This window comes from Drosophila sulfurigaster, chromosome 3 (assembly GCF_023558435.1).
Source record: "Drosophila sulfurigaster albostrigata strain 15112-1811.04 chromosome 3, ASM2355843v2, whole genome shotgun sequence".
NCBI lineage: Eukaryota > Metazoa > Arthropoda > Insecta > Diptera > Drosophilidae > Drosophila > Drosophila sulfurigaster.
In genome coordinates, this window is record NC_084883.1 from 38,116,506 (window position 1) to 38,141,703 (window position 25,198).

The 25,198-nt window shown below is 40.8% G+C and overlaps 5 protein-coding genes across 8 annotated transcripts in view; 2 read left to right on the plus strand and 3 right to left on the minus strand.

The window, feature by feature from the left end:
* LOC133839868 (collagen alpha-1(XVIII) chain) overlaps positions 1–6,895 on the minus strand; it is a 56,698-nt gene extending 49,803 nt beyond the window's left edge. Inside the window, 1 exon segment of the mRNA XM_062271488.1 lies at positions 5,807–6,895. The gene's annotated coding sequence lies outside the window, so the exon portion shown is untranslated.
* Positions 6,896–9,973: 3,078 nt separating this feature from the next.
* Positions 9,974–11,970, minus strand: LOC133842462 (U4/U6 small nuclear ribonucleoprotein Prp4). Its single transcript, XM_062275554.1, is given in 3 exon segments — positions 9,974–11,360; positions 11,362–11,427; positions 11,429–11,970. Coding segments are annotated over 3 exon segments (1,644 nt in total). The 5' UTR covers positions 11,873–11,970; the 3' UTR covers positions 9,974–10,226.
* A 386-nt stretch (positions 11,971–12,356) lies between these two features.
* On the plus strand, positions 12,357–13,948 carry LOC133842002 (putative RNA-binding protein Luc7-like 1). The gene has a single exon (XM_062274887.1). It carries the CDS (start codon positions 12,468–12,470, stop codon positions 13,737–13,739), a length of 1,272 nt encoding a protein of 423 aa, XP_062130871.1. The 5' UTR covers positions 12,357–12,467; the 3' UTR covers positions 13,740–13,948.
* Positions 13,949–16,130: 2,182 nt separating this feature from the next.
* Positions 16,131–19,625, plus strand: LOC133841339 (transcriptional repressor CTCF). Of its 3 annotated transcripts, none has more exons than XM_062273745.1 (4): positions 16,131–16,286; positions 16,480–16,787; positions 16,851–18,805; positions 18,864–19,625. In XM_062273745.1, exons 2-4 carry the CDS (start codon positions 16,484–16,486, stop codon positions 18,969–18,971), a joined length of 2,367 nt encoding a protein of 788 aa, XP_062129729.1. In that variant the 5' UTR covers positions 16,131–16,286; positions 16,480–16,483; the 3' UTR covers positions 18,972–19,625. The 3 variants fall into 3 exon arrangements, with proteins under 3 accessions (XP_062129729.1, XP_062129730.1, XP_062129728.1); XM_062273746.1 differs by having other exon boundaries at positions 16,145–16,286; positions 16,484–16,787; XM_062273744.1 differs by lacking the exon at positions 16,131–16,286 and adding an exon at positions 16,373–16,396 and having other exon boundaries at positions 16,484–16,787.
* Positions 19,081–25,118, minus strand: LOC133841348 (terpene synthase). Of its 2 annotated transcripts, none has more exons than XM_062273762.1 (7): positions 24,816–25,118; positions 24,386–24,540; positions 21,148–21,256; positions 20,817–21,077; positions 20,653–20,755; positions 20,461–20,588; positions 19,081–20,387 (listed from the first exon to the last, which is right to left on the minus strand). In XM_062273762.1, the coding sequence occupies exons 1-7, from the start codon at positions 24,879–24,881 to the stop codon at positions 20,229–20,231; spliced, it is 981 nt and encodes a 326-aa protein (XP_062129746.1). In that variant the 5' UTR covers positions 24,882–25,118; the 3' UTR covers positions 19,081–20,228. The 2 variants fall into 2 exon arrangements, with proteins under 2 accessions (XP_062129746.1, XP_062129745.1); XM_062273761.1 differs by having other exon boundaries at positions 21,148–21,292.
* Between the last annotated feature and the right edge of the window lie 80 nt (positions 25,119–25,198).

Genomic DNA, 25,198 nt, shown 5'->3' on the forward strand with positions numbered 1-25,198 from the left:
ACGCAAAGTTATTAAAGCAAAACACTCTTCTCGAAAAAAAAATAAATAAATAAAATGCTATGCGCCACTTGGCTGCATCTGTTTCAACCCAATTATGCAATCGCATCAAAGTTCACGCTAAAATAATTAATGAAGATCGCTTTGAAATGAATGTTCTCGAAACATTGAAAGTGTAATTTGAGTAGCTGTCGCATCGCGTAGAGGTATTCACTTCAATATTTGATTGGGCCATTTTGCGACATGGGTAACTCGAGTTTAATCACTCGCTGACATAGTAAATCAGTGCTGAGCAATCGCCAAGTCACAAAGTTAAACAAGTTTGTTAACAAATTATATATTTATTCTGATTCCCATTACGTCAAATTGATGTCCAATAAATGAGTTTGCATAACTCGCATAAATTGCAACTGCCTCGAACTCGCAGCAGACAAACAGCCAACAGCCAACAGCTGGAGGACAACAACAATCGCCAGCAGCAATATGTAGAAGTAGCAGCTGAGCAGCAAGACTGTGTCTGCATATTTGCCAGTTGACAGCTGGACAAATGGACATTTAGACAGGATTTGGTAGGCAGACTTGCAAACTTTAAAGCCCATTCAAGATTTATGACAATTTACACTAAATGACTAAATCGACAGTGCACCAGTATTTATACCCGGTAATGAATGAAGCAGAAGGGTTTAACAAGTCAGTTTCAAGTACAAGTAAAACTCGAAATTCCGTTAATATTAACACCTCAATTTCAGACACATTAATACTTAGCTAGAATTACCTAATTTGGTAACAAAAAAAAAGGTTTAAAGGTATCCCGCTGTTTTAATTCGAAAACTTGCTACATCTCCGTTGTACCTTAAAAAGAAACCAGTTGTGATTGTCTCGATACGCATTTTGATAATGAAATTAACGCAGATCAAAATAACAGATTTGATTCTTGAGTGACATTTAAAACTCAACGTGCGACGGAGCTTGAAAGAAATTCAAGAAACGATTCAGTTGCTTATCTCTTTATCAAATCACGCTTTAATGTTAAATTATTCACTTCTAACTGCCGGGTATTCCACGGTCGACTTGCCTAATTGATGGACTAGTATTCAGAGTCGCAGTCGTCGTTTTCATATTCGTTACGCGCTTTGCTACTGGCTTCAGCTACTGGCATCAGTTTTATCAATCTACAATCGCGCTACAATCGATTGTCTATCTGCGTTGCCAAGTTGGAATGCCGCCAAATCAAGCGGCGCCAGGCGAATCACAATGCATGCCAATTAATTACTTGCCAGCTTTTGCTTTGGCACGGGTGGCTGCGAGTGCCGCGAGTCGAAGTCGATGCCAACTCATTTGGCTAATTGTCTGGCGATCCAAGTGGCCAGATAACTGCCAAATATTTCTCAACTTTCAATCTGGTCCAGCTTCAGATCCAGTTAACGAGTTGTGCTCGCTGCACATGCGCTTAAATCTGGGCGAGTGGGATGCCGGTTACCGGTTGCCGACTACCGACTACCGATTGCCGGTTGCTGGTTGCTGGGAAAACAATTACTGACGCCTCAGACGATGGGCGGGTCAGACAGAGACAGAGACAGCGACAGCGACAGAGGCGCCTGACTCAGGTGACGGCGCTAAGCGTTTTGCATACGTTAAGTGTCTGTTATTAAGTCTTTAGTGGCGACAGCACAAGGGCAATTAAAAGGCAACGCACAGCTGTCAACTCGGTAATTGAGAACGACAACCATCAAAATAAGTATACGTATTTTAAGACGAAATATAAATCAGTTTATGCTTTATTACGAAATGAATCAAAACGATAATTTGCGTTGTTCTGATTTACTTTTTATGTTTTATTTGTTTTATAACTTTTGTTTTTTTTTCTGTATAGGCATACGCTTTCATATCCTCAAGCTGAGACAATGACCATTGTTTGGGGCACAAACAAAGAGGCACAAAGTGCGTCGGGATCAATGCCAATGCAGTAACAATAACAGACATAAGTTTTCGATTTAAACAAACAGTTCAGAGTGTGTTGCAAGGGCACAACTCACGTTGCTCAATTCTCGGTAAAGGAATTGTACATGACTTGTAAATGAATACACTATTCTGACTTTAAGGTCGAACGAGCCCTGACGAAATGACATTCCAGCAAAACTATTAAGCTTACAATGTTGTAAAATGGCGCTTTTTTACATCTGTCATTTTCATAATATTTATGGAATGCTGGGCTAATTTAGAATATCTAATAAACTATACGACCTAATGACTACTTTGTTATTATTTATGTTTTAAAAGCATTCCGTGTTTAGCCTTTGGTGTTGCAGCAGCTGCTCTTAACTATGAACCTAACCTCACTAATCGTGGGAAAGAGAAATTGATATGCAGATTAAAGTTGGCCGGCGGTGAAGTTAATCAAACTCCGCATACGCCCTCGACAAATATCTGAAGCTAAAGTTTCGCATAATTACCAAGACAGAAACTTATTCAACAATTATGCGCATAATCTATTTAGATATTAATGTAAACAATTTCATTTCATGCCATATCTTGTACTCTCCTGTATTGTGCTGTGTTGTGTTGATTCACCAAACCTGTTCTACTGCAATGCACTTGGACTCATATTTTTTGATCATTTTCAAAATAAAAAAATTATTTACGCTGAGCTTGCCGTTTTTATATAGCTACAAGCACAAAGCACAAACTGCTACTTTATTTAGAAATTAGCATAGTCTCTGGCCTGGAGCTTTATACAACATGCTGGGGAGAGGGAAAAAGAGTCATTTATTGACTGGTGTCGTATTCATTATATTAATTCAAATTTTGAGCGCGTCAAGCAACAAGTTGTCCAATTTGCTTAGCCATCGGCATCGGCTACCGCGCATGTTCCCCATTTAAATATTTCGCAAGTGTCGGCTTTCCCCGCGGGGTAAACTCTACGAAAGACAATCAGAAAAGACAAACAGACAGAGCGGACGACAGCTTCTATTCATTCAGAACTGACCCAATTGGGAGCATGTCGAGATGTGTGTTCTAGACTTGTGTGTCGTAGTAGTTTTGCCTATTGCAACATTTGTTTTTATTTGCTTTGACGCTGTCGTCACTTTTGGCTGAGTCAGCAGCCCCAACTCCCCGCCAGATCGGGCCATTTGCCCCTTGAGAGCATTTAGCCAAGTGTCATCTCGCTGGCAAATTACATGCATTGCAGGCTAACCGCCAATTTGAATGCGAATTCTTAATTGTATATTTTTGCTTTCAATGAGAAGTGCGAGCAGCTGACTCATAATTCTGTCGAGTTCTAAATGCAGTTATTACGGGAGACATTTACGAGACTGCGAATCAAATGGGAATGCATATTGGAATTGAACTGAACTCTAGCGAATCATATATGTATTTATATCATCCTATGTCAACGCAATTGCAGGCACGTAGCTCCCACACATCCGTGACAATCTGAGTGCAAAAGCAAGCAAAGGGTTCAGTTGGAAACACCCTTTGGATTTGGTAATTGGCACACTGTTTGTTTGTGCGCTAGTTCCACAGTTTGCTCGATGTTTTCGATCACGTTATTCCCGTTTCCATGCACATTCCCATTCCCATTTCCATTCCCATTCACGTTCCCGCTCCCGTTTCAATTTCAATCTTTGTGTTGATGTTAGCACCGAGTGTGCACATCTCAAAATACAGATGTTGTATGTATCTTACATCAAAGTACACTTGTTTCTAAAAATGCTGCTGGCTGACTGCTGAATTAAACACAACAACAAGAACAGCTCCAACAAAGACCCAAAATTGTCATGCATGTCAGAGTTAAAAAATATATATGTATGTACGTTATATGCCAGCACTGCAAAAGTTGTGAAAAGTTGCCCTGCTTTACGTTTCACCTGCAAAAAGAAGGGAACGAAAGAATCCGATTTTAATTAAAATAAGTAAACTCAAGCCCGTATTTTGAATGGAGCGAGCATAAACTTTACTATTCTGTTTACTGAAAGAGCTTTGCAAAATCCCAAAGGGAGGTAGAGTGGGACTTTCCAAGAAACAAGCGAGTGTGATAAGCATTTGTGGCTTGTGCATACAAATATTGCATAATTACTGATATCACATTAAGTATACGCACAGATAACATTGAAATCTGTGCAACTATTTGCGCATACCAAGAAAAATAATAATCACTGTGAATTAATTGTCGAGTAATTCAGTTTTGAATGCATCATAAATCATCACTCAAGGAGGAGGTGTTGGTTGGAGCAGATAGCGTTTGATTAATTGCAAAGCTAAATTGAAATAATAATGCGAGAGTCAAGCGATCATGAATGAAATGTGGCACATGTCATAACTGTGAACAGGAATTGGCAATAAGCAACTGGAGCAAGTATCTAAAACATATGAGGAGCAGATGTGTATTTCACAATTGTGGATCGAATAAGTTCATACATTTCGCAACAGACAACAACAATTATTTAGTCTAGCCTGTCAGCACGAGCAATCATTTTATTTATCGACTTGTTGTGATATCGATAGACACTTGTCAAGGGCTCCAAATGAACAGCAATCAGTGACTTGATTCTTTCAATCAGTTAAGTGAAGCCGAAGCTGCATCATGTAAATAGGTTGTGACGTGTGTGTGCGCAATTTAGATTACACTAATGAGTTCATAATTTATGCGATTAGTGACTCATTAAAATTGTATTTGGATGAATGGATAATCACTTTGCATGACAATTGAACCCAGTTAATTAAAATCAAACCGTAGACAAGTTTCTGAACTGCCTTTAATATGCCTAATAAATCAATCCAACTGACGCGACAAGGTGCATTTCAGTGACGAAGTCACTGAATAGATTGTTAAGTCAACACTCTAAAGATATCTAAGTTACAAAAACAAATTCGTCATCTTATTTAATATGTACATATGTATGTGTTCAGCTTTTGTGTTGGTGTAGTAAGGCTGTGCAGATTTCGTAAAATCACAGTTACGCGCAACCGTCGCATTCGCAACGATACGCAGATACCCTATAGGCAAAAAGGGAAGAGCATTTACTTAAATATGAAATTTCAAACACATTTTGACTAAACTAAATCATTCAGATAAAATGAAATTCCTATTTCTTACAAAATAATTAAACAAACGTAAAACAAAGATGAGCAATCTCTACCAGATCTAATCGTTACAACAAAGTATATCAGTTTGCTCATATGTGTAACAACTGAGATAAGTGTGAGGCAGAATATAAATTGTCCAAATATTGTGCTTTGCAGCATAGCAGTAAAATGTCATCCAGAGTTATGTGTGAATGGTTTATAGGGTATTTGGACAGTCTACTATTTGCGGTACTTTGATGTCATATGTAAATATATACTTTTAAATAAGCCGCACAAATATGCATAATTTATTTACAGCCCGCGTTTGTCGCTTTTATTTGCCCTTCCCTTTCCCCAGACATACTCATAGTCATCGCATTGCATGAATGAATGAATGAATGAATTGATAGGAGCGTGCGAATTCAGCGAAGAAGAAGCGACTGCGGCTGCAGCTGCTGGAACTTGAACTATTGTGCATATTGAAGACATTACTGTGTGTTGTGTTTAGAGGTAAATATCAATTATGAATATAGACAAAGGATTGATCAATTGTCTCTCGAATATAAATGGAATTTAAAAGGCCCCATAAAACGGTTTAGAAACTGACTTCAAGTGTTTGTTTTATTATTGTTGTTTTTTTTTTTCTTTTTTGCTGTTTGTTTGTGTATACAAAAGCTATTACGTGACCAAAAATTGCTGCTAATCATTAAAAATAAATAGTTGATTTGGTCGGTTGACTTACCTCAGCTCTTGGTTGAATGAATGAATGTGATTTCGGTTGAGTGTATTTCCAAATGTTCACTTGTCTGTGTTGACTTGCCAATCTCTAATGCTGCATAGTTTTGGGCATCTGCTTCCGATTCAGATTCCGATTCCGTTCCGCTGTCAAGCGCCTTTGCTGCAGCTGTAGCTGTTGCTTTTGCTATTGCCTTTGCCTTTGCCGTTCTCTGTGTCCGCAGAAAAGATACGGATGCGGATGCGAATGACGTTATCGTTCACTTGGGCTTCACTTTGCTCTTTTTATTATTTGTGATTTTATTTTATGCTTTTATTGTATAAATAAATGTAAGAACTTTGCTTCACCGCTGCTGCAAATTCACAAAATTAGCAATCAATGCAGACAATGCGAAGTTACAGCACACACACGCACACACACTCAGGCACACACTCACGCCACCTTGCGGTCAGTGGATCGTGAGTGAGATCGGTTTACCGCAGACACAGTCCATGCGCATCGACATTGGCATTGGCATTGAGCCATACATAAATTATGCATTTTATTGCCGAACAACTAAAACAAAAGCCTTTTTACTCAACAACAACAGTTGACAACGACTGTCAGCTGAAATCAAGCAGCAACAAATAAGATGCGACGCAATGAAAAAGAAGGAAACAGAAGCAAATGATGCGCGGGCTGCAGATGCACAAAGGCAAAAAAACACAAATGGAAACACAAAGTGGAGTAGCACGGACTGACTAACTGGCTGACTGACTGACTGACTGAATGACGGACAAGTGCATAGGCATAATCAGCAACAGCCGGGAACAACACAAACACTCACTCACGCTCACACACACTTTGAATTATCACAAACGAAATTGAAAACGCATTCAAGACCGACTTTGTATCCAGTCGTAGTTTTTTGCAGCGCGAAGTCTTCAGTCTTCACAGCGAGCGACACGAGACAAAAGACACCAAAAATACGACAAAACGAAGCGAAGCAAAGGAAAGCAAAACGCACGCCTGATTGCCGCTGGCAGAATATTCGCGTGTGTTGGTGCCCGCCTACGAGAACGACCCAACTGGCTGAACGTCACAACACAGACTGAGACAGTGACTGAGACTGAGACTGTGGCAGCAGCGCCAAAGAGCGGCCAACACAGCGTGGCAGCAGCGACGCAGACGCAGACAGCGACGTTGGCGTTGGCGTTAGCGTTGGCGCTGACGTTAACTGTGCTTTGCCTTTGTTGATGTTGTTTCTTTCACTGTTGCGGTTGTCCGTGGCGTTGCTTTGACTGGCGGCTTTTTAGGTTGATGTTTGAAAACACACTATATACAAATGTTTCCGATAACACATTTGCTATATACCTATGTAATTAAAATATATAAATAAATCTAAATGTAATAAATACAAATGTTGATAATTTGCCATATTTCTTTGCTCAGTTTTTGGGCACCAGTTCCGCACTTGATAAAAATATTCACAAAGCAGATTAAATATAAATATGTACACATTTACGGGGCAGGCAGCAGGGGAGTCTGCTGCATACGAGAATATTTGGCAACATGTGTTAGTTTGTCTCATTCCCACAGGTGCCTCGCCAGTAGCCTTAAATATTTATACAAACTCGCAAGCAATAAAACTGAGCATAATTTTGTAGCCCAAACAACTATGGCTACGACTATCTAAGCATATGTATATGTGTGTGTGTGTGTGGGGTGTCTGTGTGTCTGCATTACTATTACTGACGCACCTGCGCTTAATTTAAAATTCTATAAATAATTTGAAAAGCAGTTGATACGAATTGCAAAAGCACTCTTCAGGGCAGAGGGAAGAGAGCACTGGGAACCACAAGGGGGACGTAGGCCAGTGTGTGTTGACGCTGAAGTTGCAAAGCAAAAGAAAAACGCCGGAAAAATAGAAAACACATTCATACAAGTTGTTGTAGCCGGCACAATGCGAGCGAGCAAGTCAGAGAGAACATAAACTAGAGAGAGAAAGAGAGAGTGCTAGCCGGCTGCAGAGGCATCGACTGCGACGGCGACTGCGCTGTCGACAGCAACTGCGACAGTGGCAAGAGCAGCGTAGGCGTCACATGTGGCGTATGCGTAACTTTGCCGGTCATTGCAAGCTCGTGTCCTTCTGCCTGCCACTGAGTGCATGAGTGTGCATATCTATGTGTGTAACACGCGTTATCAGCATGCAAACTTTATTTTAAAGTGCGCCTCGTTTATCGAGGCCCCATTTGTTGCTGTTGCTGTTGCTGTTACTGTTACTTCTGCAGTGGAGAACACAGCGTTTGGTTTGTTTGCTGCCTGCCAATTGTTTATTCAAGCACCATCGACGTCCATGTGGCTAGTGGCCAGCACAGCATCGCAGCACAGCACGGCAACAAGAGCAGAGGGAACTCGTTCTCCTCTTTGGCAGTCTGAGCATTCATCTGTTTATCTGGTCGCTTTGTTATTGCTGCTGTTGCAATTCTTTGACACCCTCCCCTCGCCCTTGTCTCGTGCCTATCCACGACTCATTGCACTTTCAGCTGGTGTCGTTATCGGCGATTTCGTGGGGCTTAAACGGCTTTCAGCGACACTGCATAGGCCGGCATGTAATCTGGTTAATGGCCAACCGGGCAACCCCTCGATTGACGCTTAATCTGCATTTTTGTTTTTCACACGCGCTACGCTGCGCCGCTTCTTAAACTACTAACTACTATCAGACATGCAGACACTCTTGCGTATACGTAACGTTGCATTGTTGTGCTATAAATCTGTTGGACACCGTTCGGCATGTGGCAAGGCCTATGCAAATGGCGTTAAGTGCACCTGTTGCTCAACTGGAATTGTAAATTCAATTAAAATATATTCAAAAGTAAAACAACATGGATAAATGCCAGTTGCAGGCACTTTTAACAATTCAGATTAGGTCGTCGCCAAGTTGTCGACGGGGCAAGGTGAACTCCAACATGCCATCGTCTCCGCCTCCGCCCAACTAGATATTAAAACATCTCTTGGCTGATTTGCATAAAGACGAGTCTCAAGTAAACAATAATAACTAACAACTTTCTGGCCTTTTGCGTATTCAATTAGCAGACGGCCGCAGCCCCAGACGAAGTCAATGTCAACCAAGAAAATTACATGCCACCGACATGAAGAATATGGCACAAAGAACTCCAAGGCATCCATCTTCACATCGGAAACGAATGAACGAGCACCAATCGTTTGTGACACGAGTCGAACCTGATCTATAATTAAATATGCAAGTCGTTTGCCAGTTAATGATCTAGTTTCGTTGTTTTTATCTAAATTGCCCGATAAACAATGACCGGTTTGATTATAATACATTTTGCATGTTTGGTGATATTATTGCCATATTGCTGATAATAAACCGCAATATTAAAGCCAAATTTTAAGTACCTGCTTAGCATTTAAGCTTATATCTAAACATTGATTATTGTTACTAAATTTCGAGTTTTATCACAAAACTATTCTCAGTTTGATGACCATAATTTTGAAATTTTATAAAAAAAAATACTGAGTACCTTTACTGTTTAAGTTATTATAATAGATGGCGATACAAACTTTGCAGAATAAATTCCCATTGTCACAGGGTTTGTATCTAAAATAATACACATTAAAAATATTGTGAATTATTTTGATGCTGCGCCATCTAGCACCTAAATTTGTAATACTGAGAACAGTTAATTACAAATTAATCAAAAGGTGGCGACACTAAATTAAATCCATTTAAAAAAAATTCTCATAGATGGCTATGCTTGCTTGCCACCATTTTAATTTTTGCCGATAGATAGAATTCCCCGGTTTTACATTTACCAAGTCTTACAGTAGATGGCGCTGCTCAGATCCCATTATTATATATTATTGCCGACAGATGCAATTCACCAATTCGCCGGGTTGTAAGCCGAGCTACTAGAATTTACGAATTCACACTGCAAGCTAAATGGCGTTGTAGTTTATAGTACTCGAAATGGCCGCACTGCGCGCGAAAGTTGGAGTTCTAGCAATGGCCGCACGAAGCGCTGTTATTTTAATTCTATAAATGGCCACATGAAGCGCTCGAAATAGACGGTAGAATTAAATTAAAATGAAATAAACTTAATATAAACTTATACCGTATTACCCAACCCAAAGCTTTAATAAATTGTGTTTTTTGATTTGTACCAAAAAGTTGTTTTTTAATTAACAATTTCTATACAAAGTTCTTAATTTTACGAAATGCATTGTTTCGCCTAACTAAATTAACAAATTGCATTACAAAAACGAAAAATATGTGAAAATGGTAAAAAACGTTTGGGCTATTGTCTGTGATTTAACGAAAACAATAAAAATACAAAAGATGAGCTTATAACAGATCGGAGGCTATAAGCCGCCAATGTCGATGTAGATGGAAATTTGAATAGAATTTGAATGATCAGCGTGATCATCAACTATCAGGTGACCACAGTTTGAATGTGCGATCGAACGAAGTCGTCGCTATATACTGTGAATTGGGAGAGACATCAACGGAGATAACCTTGTTATCATGTCCTTGCAGCGTCTTTAGCGGTTGCCACGTTTTGTTCGACCAGATCTTTGTGGTCGAATCATAGGAGCACGTGACCAAAAAGCTGCCACCATCTTGCTGATATTTGACATCCGAAATCAGATTTGTGTGTGCAGGAATCGTATAAACCGGCTGACGACGCCTCAAATCCCAGATCTTGCAAGTGTTGTCCTGCGATCCAGTTGCAATATGAAATCCGTTCGGTGAAAAGTCTGCACCAAAAATGGCACCCAAGTGGCCCTCAAGAAACATGATGCAGCGTCCAGTGCGCAGATCCCAAACTCGACCAAAGGCATCCAATCCGCCAGTAACCAGGACGCTGCCATCGGATTGATAACTGAGACAGTGCACCGGCTTGGCGTGACCCTCCTGATGCAGTACCTCGGTCTTTTGCTCCAGATCCCAAAGACGCCACGAAGAGTCGTAGCAAGCAGTGGCCAGAAAGCGACCCGACGGATGAAACGCTACTTTAGAGACGCGATGCGGCATATGACCAGTAATATCAGCAATTGATTCCTCATTGCCAAAGCCCCACAACTTGACAGCGCCATCGTGTCCACCCGAGGCCATGGCTACTACATTCTCCTCGTCCGCCTTGACGCCCGGACGCAATGCGACGCCGCCCACGTAGCTGGCATGACCACGCAGCGTTTGCTTTAGCTCACAGTCGGGCACACTCCACAGCTTACAAAGGCCCGACCACGAGGCCGTCATCAGCAGCGTCGAGTCTTCGTTGAAGGCAGCGCTGCTCACGGGACGCGTGTCACCCACTTGGGAGCAAAGCGGCGCCAGAGATTGTAGCTTCTTTTGCATTTCGACCATGCGACCAGCCCGCGTAGCACTGGGCACCTCCAGTGCCTCCTTAGCGCGCTCCAGGCGCTCGCGAGCACGTGGCAAGGAGTAGTCGGCGATCCATAGACGTGCCACACGTAATGTGTCAGGACCCTCGTGATACCAGGTAGCCTCCTGCTCTCGCTGTTGTGTCTTGCGCTCCTCCTCTTCGCTCTGCTTTTTTATTGATCGCATTCTCACCTAGACTTGCGAGCAGTTCCTTTAGGCGACGTCGTCGCTCCGCGGGGCCCTTCACCAAAGTAGCAGATTGGCTCATTTAGCTGTCGCAAATTGTTCTTGATCTCAGCGTCGTCAGTGGACACATTGATTTGACGTGCACGTTTCTTGCGTTCAAACTCCTCGAGCAACGCAACTTTGTCGCGCTCCATTTCCGTCTCCAGATCAAAATAATCATCATCGATTTTGTTAGCTAGCGATGCAGCAGTCGGTGGAGGCAAACCCTTTGTGCTACTGGACTTCTTATTCGTTTCCTCATAGTCTTCGTCAGATTCGATGTCTTCGAGCTGCCCGGCAGTTGCTGTTGTTGTTGTGCCCGCTGCTGTTGTTGTTGCAGCCGGCGTTGTGCCGGCCAGAGACGCCGCGTTCGTTTGACGCTTTCGTTCTGTTTCTTCAAGCGAACCATAGTGTAGGGTGCGTTGGCGTTTGATGTATTGGATATCGTCATCATCGGACATTATATTTAGGTCTAAAAGAATTAATTTTTAAAACAAAAATTACGCCAACGAAATAAACAACAAAAATCTCTACTGTAAACGTTTATCGTATGGATATCGATTATATTCTAGTTCTATATGCAGGGATGTTACTGCACAGTCGATATTTCGTTGCATGCTGCTTTTCAAGTATCGAGCTGGTTAGGAACAAAGCTATACAAAAATACTGCAACTCAAAAGTATGGAAGCAGGTAAATTACTTTTGAAATTAATTATTTGGAACCAGTGCTGCTGAAATCACATTTTTCCCATTTATTTTTATATTCTACTTTAATAATAGCATTGAACATTGTAAATTACAAATATTACTACATTCGTCTTCAAATTCCTTCCCGCCAAAAATAGTTAGTATTTCATACGTAAGTTGGCAGCACTATTTAACAGAGTGAACTAGCTCAGCTGTTCAAATATATGACCTTTGGTAACAGGTATTTGGGACAAATCAGCTAGCGGTCACACTTATTTTGTATTGAAATACAGCTCTACATTTTATTTTTTCACGGTGAAAATTGAGTCGAGAAAACTTGTAGAAAATTAAGAAAAAAAGGCCTGCAAAATGAGCGCGCCAAGCAATAAAATGTCTGCCACGGATCAGATGCGTGCAATGCTGGACCAACTGATGGGTACCACCCGCAACGGGGACGATGGTCGCGGTCTCAAATTCTCTGATGCACGCGTCTGCAAATCTTTTTTGCTGGACTGCTGTCCCCACGATATACTGGCATCCACGCGCATGGATCTCGGTGAGTGTCCCAAAGTGCATGATCTGGCTTTTCGTGCAGATTACGAGAGTGCGTCCAAGTCCCGCGACTACTACTACGACATCGAGGCCATGGAGCATTTGCAAGCTTTCATTGCCGACTGCGATCGACGCACAGACTCCGCCAAGCAACGTTTGAAGGAGACGCAGGAGGAATTGACAGCCGAAGTAGCGGAGAAAGCAAACGCAGTGCATTCACTGGCCGAGGAAATTGGCAAGAAACTAGCAAAGGCCGAGGCACTGGGCGAGGCCGGCGAGGTGGAAGACAGCATGGAGCTGATGAAGGAAATTGACGAGTTGCGTGGAAAAAAGATCAAAGCCGAACACGAATACAGAACCTCGATGCCAGCGTCCACTTATCAGCAGCAGAAGCTGCGCGTCTGCGAGGTGTGTTCCGCCTATCTAGGCATACATGATAATGACATACGGCTGGCGGACCACTTTGGTGGTAAGTTGCATCTGGGTTTTCTCACCATACGAGAGAAATTGATCGAGCTGGAGAAGACGGCGGCGCCACGCAAAGCGGAATTGAAGCGCTCGGGTAAGATACCAGATCGCGAAGAGGACGGCAGGGGCAGAAATCGTTACTTTGTGGGTGGTCGTGAGTTGGACCGACGTTCGCGTGTCCATCGCTCTCGTTCCAGAGAGCGTCAACGTCAACGGGATGCGGAAAAACAATCAAATGACAGATCCAACGAGCGGGGAAACGATCGGGGCAGTGCCCGTGAGAGTGACGGCGAACGTGCGCCATCACAACGTAGCCGGGATGCCGATGGACGCAACATGGGACGTGGAGGAGGTACTGATAGTAGCAGTGGTCGGGATCATCGTGACAGAGAGCGCGATGTGCGTAGAGATCGTGATCGCAACAATCGCAATGATAGAGGTCGTTTCGGAGGAGGAGGCGGCGGCGGCGGAAGAGATGGAGGTGACCGCCGCAATGATAGACGTCGATCTCGGTCCAGAGAGCGTTCGCCACGCGATCGACGCAACTACAACAATAGCAACAGCGGTAACTTTGGTGGCAGCCGGAGACGATCGTTCTCCCGCGAGCGGTATCGTCGCTAGATGATTATCTAATGATGAGGAAGTCGGATTGAGTTCCACACAACAGTGTCCAGCGCACGTACGTAGCATTAATTACAACCACAGTAGACAACAAAATTCACAAACAAATCAAAAAACAGCAAAAAAAAAAAATAATAATAGCCACAGATAGCAGCAAAAACCAACAACTAATTGCATTATTATTCAATTAATAAATCGACTTAAATACATATAGACAACAAGAACTATAACAATCGCAGATATTTTTGTAAAATATTATTAATCTCTATCTTCTGATTTTCATCCGTGTAAACTAACAGAAAAAAAAACCAGAACAGATAAACGAATAACTGTAATCTGAAACCGAAAAACTGTAAACTCTTTTAAGCAAAATATTGCACACATTTATTTAATAGTTTGACAGCCTCCGGCAAGTTGTAAACTTATGGTACGTAGAGCCAGAGCCCCCAAATAACCACTAAATTCTATTTATAATCCCCAATGTGCCCACCAATGATTATAGAAACAACACAAACACGAAAGCAAACACATATTCGGAATACCGAAGAAGTAATACGCTAGCAAAGTAAACTATTCAATTGAAAATGTAATTAGATTTTAACTAAATGTGGTTATATGAGACCTATTTTCATATGTATTTATTTATTTACATAATTTGAATTTACATTTAATTCGACTTCAAAATTATTAAAATAAGTAATGGATTATTTAATTTTTTGTCCGACCCATCTGTACGAAGTTTAAATTAATCTGATTTCTAATCTAATCATTTAATTTCTTACAAATATGAACACAATTTTATAATATACTCTGCAAGTGTATGTACAAATCTACACAAATATAGCCAATGTATGTAACTTCTCAGCGCTCCTCTCTCAGCTTGGCCCCCATCAGGTGGTGTGTGGTGTGGTGTTGCTGTACACGTATTATCGGGCCCATTTAGGGGTAAGCCTATCAACAATCACTACTGCTCACAACTACATACTATGTACTCACTTTTGACAAATTGTAAATTGTAACCTTTAAGCGTTTTCTACTTGAAGTCACTTTTCAGCCGATAAGCTTAAAAAAAAGCTAAGTCCCGTAAAGCTGGGTACGTATTGAGTGAATAATTGCATATTTACTTATTTACTATATAAACTGAACGTCCAAGCACAGTTTAGGGATCTCGATAATTGTATACTGAGTACATATACATACTATATATGTGGTAAATACCTCTCCTATACTACCCGATATACATTCATAGCGTTCATTTTGGGTACGTATTTCGTCGACTAAATCTTTTTGGGAGTGTTGTTTTATTTTTTGGTATGTATACGAATTCGTTATAAATTGTTAGCAAATTTCAATACAATATAGCAACATTTTTGGTACGTATTTACCCAAGCTGCAGCTAAAGGATTGTGTTGCTTCCGTAGGGTTCTTCGATGAGCACATTTCAACGTACGTATTTTCCAAACACCAAAAACAGAATTAAAATTACAATTTTGTTATTGCAATCTCTTGTAGCGATATTCATATGTAGTTACAATACCAACACCACAAAAAACAACCAAAATAAATGCCCATATTTAACCTAATCTCTCGTTCACATGCTATATATAAAGTGCTATGCCAAAATTATACACAGAAATGAAATGAAGCTGGCTAATCCCCAAAAAGAAACTGGCCTAGTATGTGAGTATTATTCGGGTGGCTCTTCTAACGTTGTTTCTTTTGACAGCATTTATAGAGTCTGCGATTTGTAGTACTATATTTGGGATTTGCAGTTATAAAAGTAAACATATACATATACTATTCGCAAGGGGCTGCAGGGCCAACAGTTTATTGGGATACTTAGGGTAAGACTTTATGCAAAGAAACCTTTTATTTTGAATTTAAACATAGTTTTAATATTTATTATAAGTATATTTGGACATAAGAAGTTTGTAAAAAACAATGCTCATTGTGTATCATATTACGACGCCTAATAAATTTTGTTTTTGGTTGAAATTTTTCGATTGTACTGTTTGTTTCAATGTGCCTCCTAATATAGTGCAGCCTTCACAAAGTTATTCAAAATTAATATTACAAATAATAGTTATAGAGCGAGCTGTTTAGAAGTATTAAATAAATAATACTTTTAGATGATTTCTTTTTTGTGTTATACATACATATGTACGTTTTAACATTTCGGTTATTTGGGAAAGCGTGTAAGAGGACGCGCCATTTTGAACAGGTCTGTATCAATATTTCTTTACTTATTCGTGGAACACGTAACAAAAGAAGATGCAGTTCAACTTAAAAGGGAGTCGTTTGTTTTACGCGCCACAAAGTTGAAACGATTTTGTTATCGACAATGTTCAACTCAAAATGGCACTGCTAAGTGAAACTTATGTGCTGTGGCAACGCCAAACAATTCCGCCATCTTTTGCGCATCTGCTGTTTCGCCTCTGACGGAAATTCTTTGCACTAAAAAGTAAATTCATTAATATTAAAGCAATCGACTACACAGTACTTGTTATTGCAAGAACGTCGTATAAATCAAATACGATTTAAGGAAAAGTAAGTAATGCTGCTAAAGCAAGGATACAATTGCTTCAAACAGCTGCAGACATTTTGAGACTGCGAGAAATCAATAGCCGCTTGGGGTCGCTGGACACTTAATGTCCGCTGTAGGTCGCCACCATCACCGATGTTTGTTTTATTTGTTGTTTTGGCGCAAAATTCATAAACAGATATTGTTACTGCTTTTAAGGAAGATGCCAAATCGCAGTCGCGACTCCGATTCTGAGGATTTGCAATCCTTTCTCATGAATTTTCACAAGGAGATTGAAGACAATGCTGCAAAGGAAAATGCTAGCGTCGTTGCGTCAAATGCAAATGGTGGAGGGGACGACGAAGAAGAAGAAGATGCTGACAAATATTTCATAGACGACGAAGGCAATTGCTACATTAAGACGAAGCCTAAAAAGCAGCTGAAGTCGAAAACGAAAGAAAAGGCGCCTGTAGCCTCAACGCCAGCTGCAATTACAGTACGAGCCAGCGGCTCATCTACATCGAAGGGTGAGAAAGGCATTTAACATATAGTTGAAAAGCGAATTGAAAATATAAACATTTTCTTGGCAGCAATTAATCTGCGTCCTGCCAACTCCAAAGTAGACAGTACTCCACAAAGGACTGCCAAGGTAGTTAACACACGCCCAGGTCCACAGAAAAAGACGCCAAATAAAACAACCAGTACTCCTCGAGCTTATCTACGCTCAGCAAATGCAAAGTCGCAAACAAAGACGTCCAAAACTGAGGTGATATCGAATAAAGTGGTCATTGATAATGTGGACGAGCTCGAGGAGCTGGTCGATGATCCAGATGTCAATGACAGCAAAGATGAAAATGAAACCATGGATTCAATTACAATTGATGAGCCCGCCTCCGTAACGGCGGCTGCAGTAAGCGATGATGAAATCTTCGAATTTGATGATAATCCCGCTAACATGTCAGCCAAGGCAGACGTGGACTTTGTCGTCTCTGGCAAACAGTACAAATTAAAGGCAGTGGCGGCTCCATCGGCGGCTGGCGCGCAGAAATTTGCCTGCTCCCACTGCAGCTACACGAGCAACAAGAAGTTCCTCATTTCACGACATGTGCGTTCCCACGACACTGAGTTCTCGTTCAAGTGTTCGATCTGTGAGCGCGGTTTCAAGACGAACGTAGGCCTAGTGAATCATCTGAACACGCACATGGGCAACAAGCCGCACAAATGCAAGCAATGCGACAGCGCCTTTACAACAAGTGGCGAATTGATTCGCCACACACGCTACAAGCACACCAAGGAGAAACCACACAAGTGCACTGAATGTAGCTATGCTAGCGTCGAGTTGACCAAACTGCGCCGGCACATGACTTGTCATACTGGCGAGCGACCATATCAGTGTCCGCACTGCACCTACGCCTCCCAAGACATGTTCAAGCTGAAACGCCATTTGGTCATTCACACCGGCGAAAAGAAATACCAATGTGACATCTGCAAATCCCGCTTCACTCAATCTAATTCATTGAAAGCACATAAGCTCATCCACAGCGTTGTGGACAAGCCCATCTTCCAATGTACGCTCTGCCCCACAACATGCGGACGCAAGGCGGATCTGCGCACTCACGTGGCCAATATGCACACTTCGGACACCCCGTTTATTTGCAAACGTTGTGGTCAGGAGCTGCCCGATCGTTATCTGTACAAACTGCACTTAAAGACACACGATGGCGAGAAATGCTATCGTTGTACCTTGTGCAGTTATGCGTCTGTTTCACAACGCCATCTCGACTCGCATATGCACATACACACCGACTCGAAGCCCTTCCAATGTGATCTATGTCCACAGGCATTTCGGCAGCGTCAATTGCTGCGCCGCCATCGCAATCTATTGCATGATGAGGACTACAAGCAGCCAGAGCCGCGTGAAAAGGTTCATTCCTGCCCCAACTGCTCGCGTGTCTTCTACCGGAAGGGCAATCTGATGAGGCACATGGAGCGACATGACGCTAGCCTAAATTCTCGCGAGAAGCAGCTGAAGTTGAAAATGGGGCGCAATGTTCGTCTGCAACCTGATGGCAGTATTACGACGCTTGTAAATGGCGTTGATATGGATGCACTGCGAGAGACAAGCGAAGATATGTCCATTGACTTAGAAGATCAGTACGAGATCAGCGACTTCGTGGACTTGGACGAAGATGCGGACGAAAAAGTGTCCGATGAAAACCAGGTCAAGTCCTCTGCCATCTCTACTTTACGAGCGAAAAAAACGCCCAATAACGAGAGAGACAGAGAGCGGGAGAAAAAGAAGAATCAGCGGAAGCTTGTCATTATAAATCGCCAGTTAAAAGCGCCACGAGGCCAGACCGAAGTAGTGTCGCAAGGCGGCACATTCCGAATTAAAGAGGAGCCGGATGCCGGCGATTTTACCGTGGAGCTGCAAGATGAAGATGAGCAATTCATCGTCGAGCTGGTTAACGATGATAATGAAGTGGTGGTCAAGCGTGAGCCCAACAACCAAAAGATCAATGCAAACAACTGCTTTGGCTTCGAGGTAAGCACGTAAATAATATTAAAATGAATAAACGTATTAAAATATTTTTGCTTGTTAGGATGATGCTGATGCCGAATACGACGACTATGTTGAACATGCGACCGAGGTGGATGCTACCTCACAGGAGTTTATGCAGCTGATGGATATGATTGAGCAGGATACGTAGCTTACAAGAAATTAAGTATAATCATAAATATATATTTATAAATTTACATAATACCCAGTTGAAATAAAATATGTTTTCTAAATGATGAAGTTAATGGAGTTTTATAATATTCGTGCCATAAATACAATATTTATTTAAATACTTCAAAGTTAATTTTGTGTATGACAATATATATGTAATTATCGATCGTAGACCTATTTCTTCACGTGCATTTATTTGGCGTGCACAATAAATTCTCAAATTCTCGACAGTTTCCGATATTCAATTCATAAGTTTACAATAAATCTGCGTGAGTTGTTTCTGTTCAGCATTTTTTTTGTAGTTCTATTTCGTGCAATGTATACAATAAAAATATATATATTTTTGTAAGATGTATATACTATTATGTGTATGTGTGTATATATATATATTTAGTGCAAAAATTCTGCTGTGCAGTGCATATTTTAACATGGTTTCAAATATAGTTTTTGAGTTGCTTTGTTGCTTAAAACGTTAACAATTTGTTAGTTAATACACATATTAATATGTATGCATATGATTTGTAGTTTCTTTTTGTATATTTTTGAACATTGTTAACAAATGTAAAATGGAACAACGTCAATAAAGGAAGTGCACAATAAGTTTCGAGTTACAAATTGAATAATACATTTAGAACTTTTTTCAAAAAAATTACCGCATTACTTGTAGTACATATAAAATACATTTAGAAATACAACAGTCAAAAGGAAGGAACCTTACATAATTATTACATGCTATTACCAACTAAATACTTAGCATCCAATAGTGTATAACACATAGTATATGACTAAAAATAAACATAAACAAATTCTTGGGGTAAGCTGTGCTATGGCTCTTCGCTAGCTCTTCATAAGCTTTGCTTATCAATTAACTTTTGGCTTAACAATTTTCTCGTGTTTTTTTTTTTGTTTGTTTTTATATGTGTAAGGCTGCTGCTGTTGTGGTTTTCGTGGTATAAACATTTTCATTGCATTAGTTTTTGTTTGGCAGCTTTCTGGGAGGCAAAACGTGAAACAAGATTTAGAAGATTTTTAATTTTTGCAAGAAACGCAACAAAGGCGCACTAACGCAAGCTGCTTGGATTAGATGTTGAGGTTGCTGCTGATGATGCTGTGGATGTTGTTGTTGCTGTTGTTGTGGTGCTTTTGGATTAGCAGCAAAAGAGGTGACGGATCGATCTCCGACTTTGGCGCTGCCGTTTGCAATTCACGACTGCTCCCTCTTTTGCCTCTTTGGTTGTTAATTACAATTGAGGGTGTTCTGATTGGGGCTGGTGCGTGCTGTGACGTTGTGATTGATTTGATTCGATTGCGTGATGCTCGCAGCATCATTGCTTTGCCAGGACAACAGCTTATTAAGTAACCTATCCATATAGGGATTGCCGCCTAGACGTGTCACCTGCACAATCAAGAAAGCAAAAGCAAAACTTAAGAACATAAACCAACAAATAAAGCAATTAATCGTTACCGACCTCGGCACGCGCCTCCACGTCAAGCGTTTCAAGCACTTTGCGTGTGTATTGAAAGCTGCCCAGTTTCTCCAGTAAGCTGATGCAGTACTTCTTGACCTCAATGTCGTGCGTGCGCTGTCGCAATATGTCTGTGATGAAGGAGAGCCACAATTAACACCCTCAACATTCAACATTTTAAGTCGAAGGACTTACGCAAAACCTGTTTATCATGTTTCTGCGTTCGCACCGCATGAATAACTGGGAAACCAAATTTGCCCTCTGTGAGATCTTCAGCAAAGCTCTTGTTTTCCGTGTACTACAAAAAAAGTATATATTGATACTGTGTTGTTTGAATACAATATTGTGAATTTTCTCACCTCCTTCAAGCTCAAGTTGCAATAGTCGTCGCGTATTTGAAAATATAGGCCCAAAATTGCTGTTAACTTTGAGTAATCCTCCTTGTTCGTACTAAACAGCTGCATAAGGCGTATGGCGAGCATAAATAGGCCACCAGTCTTCCGCACAGTCATCAATTTGTAATCCGATTCGGAGGGACATGTGAAACTATCGCGCCAATATATCTCCATTCCTTGGCCACGATGCAACTCCAGCAACTGCTCCGTATAGACTTTGGTAGCCTGTCAGTCAAATAAATTAATTAGTAATGTGTATTGATTAATGTGTACTGTGTACTCGATTGAGACTTGCCTCTGGATGTCCCAATTGCTGCACCTTCTCGAGGGCCAAGAACAGTGCATAGTTGGCCGCATTGATGGTGCTGGCCACGCCATAAATGGAATGCGCCACAGGCACACCTCTGCGAAGTATCGAATTGTCTTCAATATCATCAATGCTGTAACGTTGCAGGGGTGTTAAGAACACATTGAGAGCTCTGAGTTAATTTGTTTCATCTATTTAATTGCTGTGCAAGTGGAGTGCGAGTGTAAGTGTGTGTGAGTGTTGTCTTGTTAATGCATTTATACTGTTCTGCAATACAACGTATACAGTACATGAACATAATACTAATAACCAAATGAGGAGCAACTTCAAAAGTTATTGCATGTGGCACAATTTCAAATATTTACTACAGTTTATTTATGTTAGATATTTATAAATAGGCTTGAAACTTTTGAAATTATTAAAAAAAAAAAATACTTTTTTTAAGCATGCAATTTTTTGTTTTTCTGTACGCAATTATTATAGAAGAACTGGCTAATCTAGATTACTAATTGCTGCAATTGTCATAGAAAATTTATATCAAAAGAGATTCTGCAACTTTTGACAACAATTCTTCTATTATAATTGTTTCATTTGCATCTCCACAACTCTCCTCATGATTTAAACTTCGATTTGTTTGATTGTTGTAGTTGATTGCCTAATTGAATTAATTAGGAACTGTAGATAATGTAACACAAAGTATAGCATGCAATCTTACAATCTTGATTTTATTTTTTTGGGGGCTTGCAAACGTGCAACACAAAGGTAAACATATGAATAATAAAATGTATACTACGAGCAGCCCTCGCAGCATGCTAAATACACTGGCAACAAACACATAGTAACAACATATGTTAGTGTATGGCATGTACATAAATTTAAGATTCTCTTTGAGGCCCATATCGCTTCAATAACACGCCCGCTGGCAAGGCAGGCAAGCAAGCCTGGGTTGGTTGGCTGGTAAGCTGGCAAACTGGGCAGCCGACATTTGCGTAATTAAAAAATGTTTGCGCGCGCGTAAGGCTGGAATCATTTGAAGGGAAATTGGAGGCGTGGGCGTTCAAGCGAGGCCCCTTCTGCTAAATGGATGCGAATGGGGTGCGAATGTGGGCGTGGGAATGGGAATGAGAGATAGGAATGGGAATGGGAATGGGAGATGGAAAGGAGAGATGGGCATACATATATAACAGGCAATATCACAGCTGAAGCGAAGCGGGCAAGTCACATTGCAAAGAGTTGTAACATTGTGACAATGCCTGTCGACAAGCTGACTAAATGACAATGGGATGGCAATGATGATGACGCTGCTGCTGTTGTTGTTCTTGCCGCTGCTGCTGATGCTGCTGACGACGACGCCTTTGAAGCTGAGCTGTTTGTCGTTGTTGTAAAACCAAGTTTTTGTCGATATGAAAATGCATTTGGACTAAAGAAACAACAACAAAAACGACACAAGCAAGTGGGCAGAAGAAGGGCACAAAGCACAGAGAAGCAGCAGCGATAACAGCCTCTCAACTGTCAGTCAACGCCTACAACTGGCACCCAAACGAACAATGCAGGATATTAAGCAGCATTAAGGACATTTCAGAACACATTTGCATTTGAATAACAGGCAAGCAGGCAGGCAGAAAACTTTGGACCGTGCGACAGGTGGCAAACCAGACAGGATTAGCCTGCATGATTGAAGCGCTCGACAAATCGGATACAATGCCAAACAATGGCCGAAGCATCACAAGTCGAGATAAGCACAAAGTACCATAAAAAATATATATCCTTATACCCGCTTGCCAAACGATAGAAGGGTATATACAAGCATGTCTGTCCATCTGACAAATCTCAAGTTCTCAATGCATATGAGAGCCAGAGCTATCAAATTAGAGGACAATACTTCTTATTGTTTAATATTTCAAAACTTTCTTATGCCTATTCTGTACCATCAGGCATTTATAAAAATAAACAATTTTATCGGGTTTTGTGAATTGTGTAACGATTGAGTAATAAAAGAAAAATCACGCAAATGGTTTAATGTTCCACAAAAATAGACAGCGAGTATCTGACAGACGAGTGTGCTCATCAATATCCATGTGAGCTGTAAAAAATGTGTCTTCAAAAGATTGAGAGTAGAAGGGCACTTCTACTGATGGAACCCATCAATTAAAGCGTGCGAAGCACTTTAATTGCTGCAGTTCAGAGTTTAACTGTTGCGCTTCCCAGTCATGCACTAACTGTAACACATAGACACAGACATACATATAGGTACATATATCATATAAATTTATGTGTATTGTTGTTCTTCGCTCCCTTCTGCTATATATTCAATTTGACAATGAAAAATCTAAACAATTGATGCAATTCCATTTCGAAGCATGAAAAGGCACAATTTGCGAATAAACACAATTGAAATTTATTGTAAACAAGAACACTGCTGTGGCCTATTGTTCAAATTTTGGAATTGATTTTGAAGCAAATGCCGAAAGTATTTGTTGTGTACACCAACAATGCCACTCGTGGGCATATATGGTAAATAAAAAAAACAACGTGTGAGCGTGAGTCATCTTCTAAAGTAACTTAGCTAAGTAGCTTCCTCCCTCACCTTTGCCAACGTTTTCGCTATAAGCAATGATGATAATGCAAAATAAGTATGTTCTTTTGTTATGCCAGTTTAAGATACGAAAAGTGTTATACTCATGCACAAATGTTTTTTATTCAGATTGTATGGCAGTACGTGGGGTTTGTGGTTGTGGAATATATTTAATTCATCATAACGAACGATAGCAGCTGGAACAACTGATAAGCAAATCGGTCATCTGAGTTTACCTAAATATAGACACCATAATAGCATTTACTAAAAAAGGGGATATGCTGTTTACTTTATTTTCTACTAGATCAATAATGTGCGTTTTTTTTTACGAGTTTGTAACCTTTTTTATTACTTCCTTGCACAGGAAATGAGTGAAACGTATTCTGTTTTAAGCTGATACGCTTAGAAATTTCACAGTAAAATCGTATGTAAACAAGACCCCAAAAAGGCAAGTCATAACAAACATAAATAGAAATAGAAATATACACATACTATATACATAAGTGCGAAGTAAGATGAAACATTGAATTGATATTGTGTGAATAAGAAAAAAAGCAACATTTTAAAGTTAAATATAACGAAACTAGGCAAAGGTTACAAATGCAGTATAAATAGTTAAAAGTAACATAAACAATTTTGTGTGCGACTTACAGCAAACTGGAATTATGAAGCATTTGGACAATCTCGCCAATCTGCGTCAACTTTTCGGCCGGTATAAGCAACCAGTGATTGAAGGCCAAGGCCAGTTCGGAGCGAAACTGTTTGCCTGGAATTTGTTGTATGTACGTAAAGGGCTGCAGCAGAATCTGTGTTGGCGTGGGCGACGCGACGTTGACAACACAGAGCAGAACATGTAAATAAACCACAAAATATATAAAAGAGAGTGTAAACGCAAAAGGTTTGGCTTGGTTTCTTTAGCCTCTCGCTTCTCGCATTATGTTGGCCATCAACCAACCAACCAGTCAGACAGACAGACGACTCAAAAATGTCAAAGTTCAAGTAACAACGCTGCTGTGCTGTTGCTGCTGTTTAACGGTTAACTGGTTATGGGTATGTTTGTGGTTAGATTGTGTTTGGCTACCTCGTCCTGCTCCTTTTGCGTAGATTTATCTTTGGTTTTTTGCAGTATGCCATTCAGTTCATCCATTTTTGTTATTGTTTGTTGCGCGCGTGTATGTGTTTGCTTATGTTTTGTATTTGGTTGTTTGTTGTCGGGCTATGCGGGCGGAGTGTTAGAGTGTATTGGGTGATGCGCCCACTACGCGTGACTAGAATTGTTTGTTTGGGCCGCTCGTCGTGGTCAACTTGAAAGCAGGCAGACACAATGGCAAGCACGACACACGCACACCAGGTTTTAGCACTATAAACAGACTGATTATTCGGCAGCGTGACCGCAACATCAATTTCAAAATATATCACTTGCAGTTCAAAAATGTCCAAAAAGAAACTCTAGTATACGGTCAC

What these genes read in the sequence shown, in the direction of transcription:
- LOC133841339 (XM_062273744.1), top strand. An exon ending in CGGCTCATCTACATCGAAGG is followed by an intron (nt 16,788 to 16,850) that starts GTGAGAAAGGCA and finishes TTTTCTTGGCAG; the next exon opens with CAATTAATCTGCGTCCTGCC. An exon ending in ACAACTGCTTTGGCTTCGAG is followed by an intron (nt 18,806 to 18,863) that starts GTAAGCACGTAA and finishes TTTGCTTGTTAG; the next exon opens with GATGATGCTGATGCCGAATA.
- LOC133842002 (XM_062274887.1), top strand. Translation starts at nt 12,468, where the DNA reads ATGAGCGCGCCAAGCAATAAAATGTCTGCCACGGATCAGATGCGTGCA.
- LOC133841348 (XM_062273761.1), bottom strand. Translation starts at nt 24,881, where the DNA reads ATGGATGAACTGAATGGCATACTGCAAAAAACCAAAGATAAATCTACG. An exon ending in AGCAATTGGGACATCCAGAG is followed by an intron (nt 21,078 to 21,147) that starts GCAAGTCTCAAT and finishes TTTGACTGACAG; the next exon opens with GCTACCAAAGTCTATACGGA. An exon ending in GCAACTTGAGCTTGAAGGAG is followed by an intron (nt 20,756 to 20,816) that starts GTGAGAAAATTC and finishes CTTTTTTTGTAG; the next exon opens with TACACGGAAAACAAGAGCTT.